Genomic DNA, 16,132 nt, shown 5'->3' on the forward strand with positions numbered 1-16,132 from the left:
AGTGGGAGGTAATTGAATCATGGGGGTGGGTCTTTCCTATGCTGGTCTTGTGATAGTAAATAAGTCTCAAGAGATCTGATGGTTTTATAAAGAGGAGTTCCCCTGCACAAGTTCTTTCTCTTTGCCTTCTGCTATTCATATAAGACATGACTTGCTCCTCCTTGCCTTCCACCATGATTGTGAGGTCTCCCCAGCCATGTGGAACTGAGAGTCCATTAAACCTCTTCCCTTTATAAATTACCCACTCTCAGATATATCTTTATTAGCAGTGTGAGAACAGACTAATACAAATCTGCTTACTATATTAAAGATAAAAATTTTGGCTGGGTGCAATGGCTCACGCCTGCAATTCCTCTATAAAAAAGAAAAAAAAAATTAACTGGGAGGCTGAGGCAGAAAGATCTCTTGAGCCCAAGAGCTTGAGGTTACATTGAACTATGATTGTGCCACTGTAATTTAGCCTGTGTGACAGTGCAAGACCCTATCTCAAAAAAAAAAAAAAAATTAAATTTAAAATCATGTATTTAAAATATTTTTTCAGAAAACAAAAATGATTTCTTCCCTATAAATTTGAACATTAAATTACCTCAATAATAAACTATCAGAAGCACTGGAGTCAGTGTCTCCAGATTTTGGTCCTCACCCTATCATCAACTAACTCCATGTGACTCAGGACAAATCACAACATCTCTTCAGGCCTCAGGTGTCTCATTTGTGAAATAAGAGGACTGGGTCAGATATGTGAAACTCTTTGGCAATATTTCTACTCCCCTTCCTAATACCCTTACAGTACATTTCAAAATAATCAAAGTACCAAATGCCTTTATTAGATACTATTTTTCTGTTTTTAAATGAATCAAACACATGTCTAATTAATGCTTAGCATCATCAAATAACCAGTGGTTAGAGATTAAACAGAAAGAAAAGTTGACATGTGAACAACCAATGTGGTTATTACGTCCAAACGTATATTTATAAGACTTTCTTAAAAAAAAAAAAAGACGTTCTGAAATGTGACTTTAGTTCAATTAACCTTTTGGGTTGGAAACTTTGGGTATAGAATCATTGAACTGGGTAGTCTTGTGCAGATTCTCTGTGCTATTTACACATGGGACTATTTCTGCACATAGGTGTGTGCTGTGTACATGTTCAGATTATATGTAAATACTGTATATTGTTCTTCATATTTGGATATTTAGCTGTTGGGTTACTTTGCATATCATTACTATCTCCCCCAATATTAAATATTTAAGATTTAACCTGGCTCAATTTTCCGAACTCCTAGTGCTATGCATCTGGTTTAGTTTCCCTACCTGCAAAGGGGAGATTTCTTTGAACTGTGGTTTCTGTGTGCCCTTTGAAAGTTGTTTTACAGAGTTGAGGGCAGATACGTGCTGCGCATAGCCCCTTGTGGCTTTTTAAAGGCCAATATGAACTAAGAACTGAATGCAGTGTATGGACTCCTCTTTGCATCCCTGCCACTGTGCCTGTCACACTGTAGGTGTCCGAAAGATTGAGTGACTCTGCCTTCCCTGTGTACAATCATATTTTAATCTATCCCATATGTGAATTTTGCTGATCAACACAAGATCATATAATTGAGTGTCAGACAAGAGGCTAGAAGGGTTCTGGGAAATTAAAAAAGAACTTTTCTTATTTAAATATTCAGGAAAATGTACAAAATCCCTGTTGTCTTCTGTTGTTCAGCTACTCAATTAAGTGTGGGTTACTGTACCAAAGATCTGGGATCAATCTGATGCCTATGGAGAGAATATGACCAAACTGTTTACTCCATAAGATCTCCCTTACTGATGATGGGATCAAATGTAAGATTTTAAGATTAAGAGACGTACCAGAAAAGCAAGAGCTTTATTTCAACTCTGAGGAGTTAGAAGACATGGAGGTAGGGGAAGGGTAGCTCCCCAGATGAATTTGCAGAATTCTGTGCCTCCTTCTAGTCCCGTATAATCTAATTCAAAAGAGGACAACTGGTATTAGGTCTGTTCAGCAGGAGGCTCTACCAGGCACAGTTCTATAAGGGGTGTCAAAGAAAAGTATTTGCTGATCAAGAAAGAGCAGGATGATTACAGCATATCAAGAAGAAGCATGGAGAGACACTCTTTGATCACAGCATTAGTTTCTCCCTTCTAAGCCCAGAGGTTGCCATGGTACCTAACACTCAAGGGGAAAACCGCATCTGCGAGGCAGTAGGAAGCGCTGCTACCCTACTGCAACGAGAATTTGGTGACATTTTCTGGTAACACAAAATTACAGAGAAAGCTGTAATAATACCATTAGAAGGTACTTACACTATTAGAAGACAAAGACAGATTACAAAATTTAGCTTCCACTTCTCTCCTCGTCAGCTTCTCTGTCTAATGTGGAAGAAAAAGGTAACAATGAGAGTCGCCAAATGTGGCCCTGAACAAGACACAATTTCCAGGCTAATTCTGAGAATTACAGCCTTCATTTTGAACAAACTGCTCCTAATGGTACAGAATAGATTTAATTCTGTGATTAGAAAACGTTTTTCCCCCAATTCACATGAAACCATAATTAACTTATTGTAAAATCTGAAAAACCGTCACATAAAAGAATTAAAAGGGGAAAGTTGTACTTGCTGAATGGTGAGGTGACCCAGATCTGGACAGGCTTAATGAGGGCATTTGTTTGGGCAGGGAGGGAGTCATTTTGCTCTGGGCTCCCCTAACAAAGGCCAGGCTCTGGGCATTTCATCCCATGCTGGCAGATGTGCTGTAGCCGTGGGACATGAATCAGTAAGAGCTGAAGCCCCTCGCACAATCCCTGGGGTTTCTGCCAGTGTCCGACTGACATCATATTGTATCTGTCACTGACAAATAGCAGCAGAGCTTTAGGGGGAGTAAAGAACCACTAAGAAACAAGCAGTAAATTCTGGGCCATTGATATGTACCTGCCAGATGAAAGAAAAGCTAGTTAATCCTTTTGGTGTATAAAAACAATAAGCCATTATGTAAGGACTTCCACTACTCTGTCTTAACCATAGACTTTCTGGCACTGTTAGTTCTTACATCTCCTGGATGCCTCTTATTCAATATGAGAACAAAACTTAACATGAAAAGATATTAGAAAACATAAGCATTCACTTCCATCCTAGCATCGTAATATAACACTAATTCATTTTTTCAATGCATCCCCCTCCAAGCTCTGTACCTGCACATATACTATAAAGTAATGAATACTATGATGTGACTAAATTAGGGAAGAGTAACTGGAGGTACCATAGCCTCAGTCCCACAGGGAGGAGGTGGTAAATGAGGCCCCGCCAGAGGTCGAAGCCATTCTCCCCTAATTTAATCAATGCAAATCTACACATGACTTTACTGATAAGCACAGGAAGACTGGAAGAATCAAGAGCAAGGCGAACAGTCACTCTTCTTGGTTGCTGTAAAGGAAAGGTAATAGCAGCACTAGTGTGAGAGTGAAGTGAGTGCATCCATCAGAGGAACTCAGAACAATGCCTAGCTCACAGAGTGGGGCTCAGTCAATGTTAACTATCTTCGAAATTATTATTGGCAAGTATCAGGACCAATTACTTAGTGATTTCTTGCCTTAATAAGTAGGTTAGTGAAGAACTTTACTATCTCACAAATTAAATAATTTGATCTTTTAAAATTAGAAGTTAGCCTTTTGAAAAACACTCCAGCGGTTATTAGTAGCACAGGGCTGAGGATGGAACAAAAGCTCAACAAATACTTGTTAACTGTTGATACAATTAAAGCCAATTGGTTCTTTCACTTTAGAGCAATGAGGGAAAGAGATAAGACTCCCAATTCAGTTTCATGGCTGCATCGGTAAGAAAATCATCAGGAACTATTGTCATTATCTTTCAACATTAAGGTATTCTCTTTCAACATCGTAAGTAATTAAATGCTTACCACAGCATCATACAGAATAATGTAGACTTGACTGAGTTTGTCTTCTGGGATCCCACAGTGTAAGAGTATTGCTTTCAATAACATGGTATGGTTCAAATAAATACTGTAATTTCTTTCCTGGGATACGGAGAAAAATTACTATTTTCATTATAAAAGCAATTACTGGTACATGACCAAATCTGGAAACTTACCACGAATTTGTCATCCTAATACAATGGAAGGATTGAATTTAGCATATAGCTTCCTAGTTTATTTATTTATTTTTTTGAAATGGAGTCTCGCTCTGCTGCCCAGGCTGGAGTGCAGTGGTGAGATCTTGGCTCACTGCAAGCTCCGCCTCCCGGGTTCACACCATTCTCCTGCCTCAGCCTCCCAACTAGCTGGGACTACAGGCGCCCACCACCATGCCTGGCTAATTTTTTGTATTTTTAGTTGAGATGGGGTTTCACCATGTTAGTCAGGATGGTCTCGATCTCCTGACCTCATGATCTGCCCGCCTCGGCCTCCCAAAGTGCTGGGAGTACAGGCGTGAGCCACCGCGCCCGGCCCTAGTTTATTTTTTTACATACATTCTTTTTGCACTGTTATAGTCAAAATATACTCTAAGTTAATACCATATTATATACATCCAAAATACTCAGACTGGCTGGGGTGGTGGCTCATGCCTGTGTAATCCAAGCATTTTGGGAGGCCGAGGTTGGAGGATCCCTTGAGCTCAAGAGTTCAAGACCAGCCTGGGGAACATAAGGAAACTCCATCTCTACAAAAAAAAAAAAAAATTAGCTGGGGTCAGTGGCACATGCCTGTAGATCCAGCTATTCAACCGGCAAGGCAGGAGGGCTGCTTGTGCCTGGAAGGTAGCGGCTGCAGTGAGCCGTGATAATGTCACTGCACACCATCCTGGGAGACAGAGGGAGACACTGTCTCAAAAACAAAACAAAACAAAACAAAACAAAACAAAACAAAAACAACTCTGGTCTTCAGCTATGTTAAAAAGCCCGAGATAGTTGATTTCAAAGACAAAAGGATCTGATCCAATAGTAATTGACTCATAAGCACAGGCTGGTGGAATAGTTATCTTAACTTTTGTCCACGCAAATTGATTAATGAGTATTTACCGAGTGGTGAGCCATGTGCCAAGCTGGCTGCAATAGGGTATATGGCAAAGAGGACTCATAGGCTCTGCCCTAAAAACATATGCTCTGCTTGGAGAAAACAATGAACGTAACTCCAGGTAGTACATGGCTGTCTCAGATCAAGACCTGTGAGAGTTGAGAAGAAAAGGTGGCCAACTAATCAATGAGGGTGCAGTCAGGCTTCCTGGGGAGAAAGGGCCCAAACCATGGCTGGGCAAAGACTTTCTAGACAAGGGAACATTTGACTGACGGTGGCAGGAATGACAGGGCGTGTGTGTGGGGTGGGGAGGGAAGCCTGAGAAGGGCTGGCAGCATGCAGACTTGGTGAAAAGGGAAGTTGGGGAGTGAAGAGATTGGGTATAGAATGGAGCCACTGAGTGTTCCAAACAGGGTATGAACAGGCTAAGAGCATCTTAGGAATCTTAGCCTGATATCTTGCATTTTGGAAAAATGGGTAGAGAACACCCATCCCCCAAAACAAAACCAGTTCCTGTGAAGGTAAGAGCCTGAGATGAAACTCAAAAGCCACATCATCAAGCTCTTCTCAGTTACTTTAGTAAAGATGTGATTCATCTCCAGGACAGACTGAGAAGCAGGTCTGTAGCTGTGGTTTTCCTCACCACACTTGGTGAAGAACTATAGTGGGGAATCTTGGAATGTTAAAATATGGAAAGGAACCTGAAGTGCTGGAAACTCTTGGATGATTTCATAGATAGTGTAGATAATTTCAGCAGTGGGCAGAAAGCTGTTGGTGGTAGAAGTGACAATATCAAATGCACACTCCAGAAGTTCTTTGGGATGAAATCGATCTAACTTGCGCGGCCTGAACACACGTTCTATGCAGTATCTGGAGAGAGAAACCCAGATTTCTAAGGTCATTGCTTACTAGAAAGAAATATGTATGAGAAATTGTTGAACAAGATATAAGAAACAAATATGAAAAAAAATTAATCAGTGGTATGATCAAGAGGACTGAAAGACAGATTTGCCCTGGAACACCCCTGCTTCGTGATCTAGGTTCCAATTCTCAGTTTTGCCACTAGTAAGCTATGGGGCTTCAGGTTTTTTAAATGTCTGAAACAGAGATGAAATTACACCAAAAAATTTTACCTTACTGATTGCTTTCTACACAGGGATACCAACACCATAGGGCTATGATTATTAATTGTTCACTTGTAGCTAGAATAAAAACATGTAAAGAGCTTTGTTTTCAGTTGAAGAAAGGAGCTTTAAAGTAGGGTGCCTCATTGACAACAATACTGCTCCAAATTATGAAGATCTCACTGTTGGACCCCTGTGGTATTTGAATGTACAGAAAGCCTTTTTTCAGGGCTAAGTGCCTGGAGGTCCTCAGTGCTCAGCGTTCCTGCTGGGTTTACTCCACTTCTCTACAAGCAGCTTTTGTTCGGTTACCTGTGTAGGCAGTCTTCACATAGAGACCACTGGCCACTTGTCCCACCAATTAAGCTTTAAAAGGGGCCATCTGTGATCATGAACAGCCAGATGTTTTTACGAAGCAACTGTTTGTGGAAATAATTAGCTATGTTCCTTGGGGACATTTAGAAGGTACAGAATAGACTGTGGGAACATGACGGTACCTACCTGCTACATTCCTTCTAATAGTCCTAGTTACCTTACAGGAAGGGGTACTGTGGCTGGGCTTCTGGATCGTATTCTAAGCTCAATATTCTGAACCCAGAATTCTTAACTGTGTAAGGATCACAGGAAATAAAATATTCTTTCTTGGTTGACAAATTATTCAACTATTTTTTCCTATGTCTACCAAATGGAATCCCCTATTGTTTCTTACCGTTTTAAATTCAATATATTATTTCTTGCCACATATCTTGCAAAAGGGATCTGAAAAATAAACAAAATATTAAAGGTCAATGTCAAAATGTGCCAGCTACCACACTCCTTTTGTTAATAATGGCTTTATTGAAACCTAACTCCTGTCCCATAAAGTTCACCCCTTTTAAAGTACGTACTTCAGTGGCTTTTAGTATATTCACTAAGTTATGCACTGCTCACCACTCACACTCCCTGAAATGTTCTTCAGTGTTTCGGTTAGTGATGGACTCTACTGCTAGATATGCCAGGAACCTTATTCACTGTGGCATTTCTTAGGTTTTTTTTAAAAAGTTCACTTTTAGTTAAATATTCTCTGTGGAGCTTTTATTATGTCCAATTAAAATTAGTGCAAGTTATTTATTTATGAATTTTTTAAAAATGTCACTTTTATAGTAATGTAGTCAAAATGGGTATTCTCTCTTACGGTGAATTTCCTGATTTTCCTATCAATCTCTTAGAATAAATTCTTAACAACCACCTTCAAATAGTAACCACAACTAGTAAAACCATTGTCAGATTGCCCCAAGAGATCCAACATAGTATCATTAATACTGATGGGCCAAATTATCAACATACATTCACTTTTTAATGTTTTGCATTTGAATATCAGCTTATAGAACGGGAGCTGATATTTAAAAATCTGTACTTTAATCTCCTAATATTTAGAGAATAAGAAGCTGGCTTTAAGTATAGCTATGTAAGTATTTGCACTTCTATTCTTTTTTTTTTAACAAAGCGCAAATGTCTGATCTGATTTGCTGTTTATTTATCTTTACCTCAGAATAATCCCACGTCACTTTATTCACTATAAATGAAAAACAGAAGCAAGGAATGTGGAAGGAATTTCTTCTTAGATTATAAACGCAAAACCTGTTTCACCATAAGCCATATGACACAGATTTAAAAAAAAGATTCCACTCCCCCCTCCAAAAAATATGGTCGAAATGAGTGTATTCTTTGACACTTTACTCTTTGGTGACACAAACAACCTGATGTGCATGGTCATTCACACACGTGAATGTGACAAGCTCAAGTTCTGCTTTTTGGAACTTTGTGAAATTTTTTTTTTTTCTGAGTATCTTCCATCCTCGGTTGGATCCATGGATGCAGAACCCACCCAAGGATGTAGAGGGCCAAATGTGTGTATCTACACATATGTCAAGTGTATGCAAACACACACAGTATACCTTATATACACAGTTTTTTATTTTTTGTTTTGTTGTTGTTGTTTTTCAGACAGGGTCTTGCTCTCTCATCCAGGCTGGAGTATAGTGGTGCAATCTCAGCTCACTGCAACCTCCATCTCCTGGGTTCAAGTGATTCTCCAGCCTCAGCCTCCTGTACACATACAGTTTTGTTTTTTTTAAAAAAACTTTTCCTTCTCTATAATAAAAATGGGATAATAGAGTTCCCTTGAAATTTACTTTTTAAAAAAAGCTAACAATATGCCATGCACATTCCTACAAATCAAGTATAAATATGGCTATATCTAAATATGTATATCTGTCCCTCAGAAATTGGTTCCAGGACTCCCCCAAGGATACCAAAATCAGTGGATGGTTAAGTTCCTGATATAAAATGACAAAGCATTTGCCTACAGCCTATGCACATCCTCCTGTATACTTTAAATCATCTTTAGATTATTTATAATATCTACTACTATGCCTATACACCCCTTCTTTTGTGTGGATTCAATGCAGTGTTTAGCACATGGTAAATTCAAGTTTTGCTTGTTAGAATTTTTTTTTTTTTTTTTTTTCTGAGTATTTTCCATCCACAGTTGGCTGGATATGTGGATGTGGAATCCAAAGATATGTATGAAGGGCTGACTGTATTTTCATCTTATATAAAAATATATATTTATATATAAAATATATATATAAAATACATATTTGATATATAAAAATATAGATTGGCTGGGCACGGGGGCTCACGCCTGTAATTCCAGTATTTTGGGAGGCTGAGGCGGAAGGATCTGCTTGAGTCCAGGAGTTTGAGACCACCCTGAGCAACACAGTGACAGCCCATTTCTACAAAAAATTTGTTTTAAATTTTCTTTTTGAGACAGAGTCTTGCCTTGTTTCCCAGGCTGGAGTGCAGTGGCACAATCATGGCTCACTGCAGCCTCGACTTCCTGGGCTCAAGCAATCCTCCCGCCTTAACCTCCCAAGTAGCTGAGACCACAGGCACGAGCCACCACACTGGGCTAATTTTTAGTAAAGATGGGGTCTTCCTATGTTGCCCAGGCTGGTCTTAAACTACTGGGCTCAAGCACTCCTCCTACCTAGGCCTCCTAAAGTTCTGGAATTATAGGCATGAGCCACTGTGCCTAGTTCAATGTTCTTTTCAATAGCTCCTTAATATTCCATAATATTGTTGACAAATTATTCAACCATTTTCCTATTGATAAACAGGCAGACAGTTTTTGGCTACCTCAATAATATGGCAACTAACATCCTTTTAACATTCATATACTAATGTGTTTTTCTTTCTTTGAATAAATTGCTCAAAGTGGGATTGCTGGTTCTAAGGATAGAGAATGTGCATCAAAATTTTAAAAGTTTTATTATAAACTTTTAGGTTACGTTTCTAAAGGTTTAGCAGTCCACATTCCCATCAGCAACATATGGAAGTACCTATTTTCCTACACCCCTGTCATCTCTGGATAACATTAATTTAAAAATGTTTCCTGTCTGATGGGTGAAGTTGAAATAGCTTTGCACTTCTTTATTATTGGTGAGGTGGAACAGCTTTTCAGAAGTTTATCAGCCATGCACATTTTCTCTTCTGAGAGCTGCCTGGTTATATCCTTTGCTCATGTCTCCCCTTGTCAGTGCTTTCTGCACATGAGAGGTATTAAGCCCTTGTCTGTCACACGCATTTCATGTTTTCCTTGCTCTATCATACAGCACCACAGACAGCTTGTTAGCAGCCAACACTGTGTGAGTGAAAGACTAGTAAGACTGCTGCTGTTGTCGGGATCCCTGGGGGTCAGAAGAAAGCAGGACAGGCAAAACTCAGCATACCCAATTAGGAGAGACACTTGCTGTTAGAATAATTTAACTGTTCTAGGCATTAACATGTTAGGATGTTTACTGAAGATCTAGCCAGGAGGTTAAAAAAAACCAAACAAACTACATTTATTTGTCTGAGTGGGTGGGGTTAACCTGCTGTGGTCACTCAACACTGAGGTGCACATGTGGCACCTGCAATGCAGGGTTCCTCCAGTTCTAGAGTCATAAACACCTGTGCTATTAGGAAGGTGGAGGCATTCAGGACCAAACATTTCCTCCACTCCAATAACGCTTTCACTCTGACAACTTCCTCAAGAATACATTTCCTACAGGTGATATTTATAAGCCTAGGGAAAAAATCCTTTAACAGAGATGCCATCCTGTGACTAGATACAGCATCCTGATTGTCAGCAGTGTGTTCCCAGCCTCACCCGCAGGTCAAAAGGAAGCATCACCAGCATCCCACTGTGGTCCATGAATAGGGCAGCTTCGTTGTGCTCATATATTTGTCTGTTTCGGGGAAGCAGTAGTGGGGTACACAACTGAACAGCTCCTACACCAAATGAGAAAAAATAGCTCATCATCAGGTTCACATTCCTCTTAGGAGGCAACCTAAAATTAACACAAACCTGACAGTTTAGTAATTGCTGCTGGGACCATTGAAATCATATCAGTTTTTCTTTAGTTCTCTAAATTTATAAATAGAGAGCTCACCTAGAGTTAAGTTTGACAGTTTGGTCATATTTCTGACTCCACAAACCAATTGCATTTTAGTATTAACAGCGAGGCTGTAGCATTCAAGTCAGTTTCAAAAATAAGCTTAAATTCCATATGATGTCAATTATTTATAACTGAATTTGAAAGTAAAATATGGTATGCCCAAACTCTAACAGCACTTTCTAATGATGAAAAAAGTCTTATGAGAAGAAATATCATTTTTAAAAAGGGCGTACATACCATGTCTTTTAAAGATGCGGATGATGGTTTCACATACATACTGCTGCAACTTGGCTGTACGGATTGAGAAGTTGCCCTAAAACAGGACCGATTAAAACGTCATCATTGAAGGCTTATCAAACGGATCCTTTAAGATTTTAACCTGTGGCTTGCAGTAGGCACTACATGGCTTATTTCCAGGTTCAAAAAAGAAGTCTCGACAAGTCCCTTCCTCTTTGAACACATCAGGGAAGAGGACACATACCTTTCATGGCCTGCTTTGGAAAGCAAGAGCTAACCTTTCAAGCAATGGGAAGGTTGCCTGGGTTCAAAGTCCAAATTCTTGGCCACATTGATACTGCCTTTCAGAGGGAGCTAATCAAATAAACACATTCTCCCTGACTCAGGAATACTGTGGCACAACGACCACCTAACAGCATCAGGCCCCTCCTACATACCAAGGTGATTCATGGCAGGCCTGTTGAGAACTACATGGCATTTACATATTTTGCCAATAGCTTTCTTTTTCATTTGCTTTTGTATTATAAAAGTAGTACCATTTCACTGTAGAAAATTTAGAAACAACAGATAAGCAAAAAGACATCTATAAAAAAGTCACCTATAATCCTGCAAATATCTTTCTATAATAATATTGCCAGCCAGTAAAAACTGTGTTTGGTCTCTAAAATCTATACTGATCTTCCATAAATTTTACTATGACTTCCTCCACTACTCTATCCTTTAAAATTATATCATATTTTAAGCATACAGAAACATATAGAGAATATAACAAATACCTGTTAGCTACTTTTTTTTTTCTTTTCTTTTTTTTTTTTTTTTTTGTGACGGGGTCTTGCTCTGTCTCCCAGGCTGGAGTGCAGTGGCGCGATCTTGACTCACTGCAACCTCCCTGCCTCCTGGGTTCAAGCGATTCTCCTGCCTCAGCCTCCCGAGTAGCTGGGATTACAGGTGCATGCCACCACGCCCGGCTAATTTTTGTATGCACTACTTCTTAATCTCTTGCGGGGGTAGGGAGGAGGAAAGATCAAGGACTCCTTCAAGTAGGTGATTGAAAGTATGGATCCTCTTCTCTGAATGCATATACCCACATTTTGCATGTACTTTTAGGGGCTTCCAATACCTCACATAAGAACTTATGTTGGAGGCATTAAAAGAATCTATGAGAAACTGGCTTGACCCTTTTGTGGACCAGGTGAAGCTCCCTTTGTGCAGCGTGGTTTAAGCCCACCTTCAGTATGTCGCTGTCATAGGTGTAATCGATGGCAGGAGAGATGCGTTGGGAGAAGATCTGAGCCATCATGGTGCGGTAGGCCTTCCCATCCACGTTGGTCAGCGTGTGGTGCAGCACTTCATGCAGCTCTGACTCCTCCATCTGGGGCGGGGGCAGCAGCTCACTCTTGAGCAGTTCTGTGGCTGTAGGCCGTTTTGCTGGATCGTGGTTTAACAGCCAGGAGATGACGGATTTCTACAATAAAACCCAGGCACACTGCTGATGAGACGCAATGGATAAGGCTCAGCTATTCTCTGGACAAGTCAGTAGTCAGTTCAGGTCAAAGAAAAGGTACCACTATTCTTTATTCTTACACTTAACTGGCATTCTGAAATTTCTGAATAGGTCATTATTTTTTCTGCTTTATTATGACAACAGAGTTGTGCAACAATGTAGTATGAACATTTCTTAAAAGGAGGCCCCTTCTTTTTATACTTTATTGTCACAAGCAAAAAAAAATCAACTCGACAACTACATAGAAGCAGAAATGAGGCCTTATAAACACACAAAATATCATATAAAAAGGTGTAAAAAGATAAAATAAATAGCTTCACATGCCTAATTTTAGTAGAAATTGTAATGCTGCTGCAATCCTAAAAGCAATGTAAAACATCTTGTTTTAATGGTTTCTTCTCCATTTATGTTATTTGTATCGATACCATTCCCTTGAATTCTCTTGATTTATGTTACTCATTTGTTATATCTCCATAGCCACCTCATTAAAGCAGTGAACAATATGAAGGCAATCTAAACCTTTGAGAGGTTCCTTAATGATACTTAATCCTCTTGTTTATAATAAAGATTTATAAAGAGTTAGAGAAATATTTGAGATAAGAAAACCTCAATTATTAGATGGACTTTTATTAAGCATTTTCTAATTATAAATCTTTAAAATATGTCCCCCCTCCCCACTCTCCTTCTAGTCGTAGGGTAAAATAAAAACGCAGGCAATTACTTTGTATGGGATATAGGAGTATTATATAGAAAGAAAATGACATGATACAACTTTTATGAAAGGTATATTCAACTGACAAAAACAAGAATACCCTACTGAGCATAACAGACCCTGCTGTACTGGTAAATGTGCATGGCAAAAAGTTATGTTATGTACATTCTATAAGCATCTTCTACGTTTGCTCCTTTCAGCTAAAAAGCAATGACTATGACATGGGCGGTGGTTGTGGTTTTGTTGTTTTTGTTTTGGTGCCAATTTGTACAGCCCAGACTCAAACGCTCAACGGTAGGAGTATATATCTGATGGCAGGAGGGCAGTCCTCATGGTGAAAAATGGTTTGTATAGTTCTTGGGCCATTATAGCTGTCAACAAGGGGAAAGACCAAGTAAGACTGACCTTGTTATAAGAAAAGGCTATGAAATGAACATTTACTTATGACACCCAGAAACAATAATAGCTACCAAAAGAAGCAGAAACATGACTCAATGTATTCCTAATGGCCTTCACCAATTAAACAGATGAGGCAGAATGGGTCCCTACAGCCATAAATAACCGTCATGTTAAACATTACCAAATGACACAGAGTTAGTGCTAATATAAATAAGGAGTATTTCATCTTTTTATTTTATAGGTGAGGGAAATTAAAGTCTAGAAAAGTGGCGTGTCCATTCAGATACATAACCAGCAAGCAAGAAGCACCAAATTAATACAATATTCTATCTATGCTTCTGTACTCAACATTAATGATTTAAATTTTAACTGTCAGTAAGTCAGTTTAAGAAATAAACTTCCATATGACAAGAGTATTAACCACTGTACCAAGACAAACAACTGGCATTCAGAAGAAAGGTGTACCAGAAGCCCAATACACAAATTCACTAAAATAGTTTTAAAAAAATATTTGCTGGATGCCAGTATTAGCCTATGTCATGAGTCACACACACATACACTCAGATATTTATGGTATATAGGATAAATTATTTTGCTTTAAAATACTGTAACAATAGACTGTCTAGAATGTGCAGCCCTTGCCCTATAATCTGAGCTACTGCAACCACAAAACAGAACAAAATTATAGTTTTAAATTATATTTTTTTCTTAAAGCCCCAAGCTTTATCAAAAACAATAAGCTGTAAAAGGATTCTTTTTTTTTTTCTCAATAGCTAAGCCAAGGGTCCAAATAGCACTTCAAAAGCACAATGAATTGCACAAAAGAGCCCTGTAGTTTGTTCATTTTCTGTGCCAGCCCTTGGCATTTTTATGGTGTAGATCAAATCTAGTAACATTTTAAGTGCTTCATCTTTTGCTATTTTTTCCCCACGTTGTTCCCAGGACACAAGAGAATGAGTGGCAGAAGATTACTAATTGAAAAAGAAGAAAAATAATAATTAAAATGCAAGACGGAAGACATTGTAATTGACGCATCAGAAAATTACCTGCTTTGCATGCTCTCCATCATCAAAGTCTTCTGGAAACTTAGGCGAAGTGGGCTAAAAAAAATATTCAAATCAGCAAGGTTTTGGCAGACTGCCACAGAGAAAGCATTTATTCACCATAAGAAAATCAAATACAGAAATAAAAATTTGCTAGCAAGGAAAGCTAGGTGATACCTTCTTGAAACCTAACGCTTATTCTTCCAATTACATACATATTATTTTAATATAAACTTTATGCAAATGACATCCTCATCCAAACCTCCCTCTTCACTTTTGTCCTAATGCTGTTCGCACCTTTGACCTCACATACTATAACACTGGCCCCTTTTAGTTCAGGCAATAACAGAGGCAAGGGCTAACCCCAAAAACATAAATGGAAATTTCATTGAGAAAAAAATTTCAAGGGGCAGAAAGCACATCTGAGTACAAAGTAAAAATCTAATGGCTTCGGAGAACAACAAAGTAGTTTTATTAAACATGTAGATGAAAAAAGGCAAACAAACAAACAAAAAAACACCCATCTACCAACACAGATGGAGTAAGAGAAAAAAATCTCTACTTCCCTAAAAGTTGTCACCTTTCTGGTAAATAAACATGAATTTTAGACTAAAGAAAGGCACTTCGTTAAGGACACAATCATCTAAGAGTATTCCAATCAAGGCAAGGCAATAGTAATCACTTCACTTAGTCCTATACTTTACGAGCACAGCTGTCCATGCTGTACTGACAGTAAAATAATTTAATTGTTTTCAAGACTATCCAGAGAATTATTCTTTCAGTGGAATACAGGAGTATTCTTACTGCATTCTAGTTACTATGTTTATGAATTAACTTAATAGATATTCCTGCTTCACTCTGCTCAGTAAGAAAGAAGGTGGCTCTCCAGATGTCTTGCTCATAAATATGTGAATTTAAATTACCCTCACCCAAACCTCATTCCTCACTTTCATCTTAATGCGTTTGCTCATGGGCACCTCTGATCTCGCACGTGTAATGTGGGTCCTTTTTTAGTTCAGGCAGAAAAAGAGGCAAGGATTAATCCCAAGAACACAAATGGAAATTTCATTGGGAAAAACATTTCAAGGGGCAGATATTTTTTTCAGACTCATTTTGACTTCTGGTCTCGGTAGTTTTCTTTAGACATTACTACACCTGGTCCACTCAACAGGCATCTTTCACTTCTAGAACTAAATACCCATTATTCTTACAATCTACTCCCTTGTTATAACCATATTAATATCAAATCCAATTTTGTGGCTTCTTCCTTTGTTTTAAAATCAAGAGTAAATCTCAGAATAATTTTTTAAAAAGCAACTATAACCTAGCAATTTCTCCAGGTAAGATTTCCAAAAACAAACAAAACTGGGGCAAGTTTTTCATCATTGGAGGTGGGGTTCCATTAACCTCGCTGTAGAAACACAGTAGGGAGACCAGTAAGATCCTCCTACACGCTGATATTTGGCTCCGAAAACTGCTATTTCAATAACTTAACTGAGGTGACTTCCTTTGCCCAGAAAAATGTTTCACTAAAAATGGGAAAACTGGTTAGTCTCGCATATCTGAATACATGAGTCATTAAAATTACAGTAGGACAGC

At 38.7% G+C, this 16,132-nt stretch overlaps 1 protein-coding gene across 3 annotated transcripts in view; it reads right to left on the bottom strand.

Moving 5' to 3' along the window:
* Positions 1-16,132, bottom strand: part of LOC105492461 (eukaryotic translation initiation factor 2 alpha kinase 4) — a 108,552-nt gene that overhangs the window by 25,938 nt on the left and 66,482 nt on the right. For all 3 annotated transcript variants that reach the window (XM_011759585.3, XM_011759596.2, XM_071067112.1), the window contains exons 20-27: positions 14,537-14,590; positions 12,104-12,340; positions 10,876-10,951; positions 10,350-10,471; positions 6,864-6,913; positions 5,732-5,900; positions 3,918-4,034; positions 2,310-2,375 (exon numbers count right to left, since the gene is read on the bottom strand). In XM_011759585.3, coding sequence (XP_011757887.2) covers positions 2,310-2,375; positions 3,918-4,034; positions 5,732-5,900; positions 6,864-6,913; positions 10,350-10,471; positions 10,876-10,951; positions 12,104-12,340; positions 14,537-14,590 — 891 coding nt within the window. The remainder of the gene's footprint in view (positions 1-2,309; positions 2,376-3,917; positions 4,035-5,731; positions 5,901-6,863; positions 6,914-10,349; positions 10,472-10,875; positions 10,952-12,103; positions 12,341-14,536; positions 14,591-16,132) is intronic.

The sequence above is a fragment of the Macaca nemestrina genome, chromosome 7 (genome assembly GCF_043159975.1).
Source record: "Macaca nemestrina isolate mMacNem1 chromosome 7, mMacNem.hap1, whole genome shotgun sequence".
Lineage (NCBI taxonomy): Eukaryota > Metazoa > Chordata > Mammalia > Primates > Cercopithecidae > Macaca > Macaca nemestrina.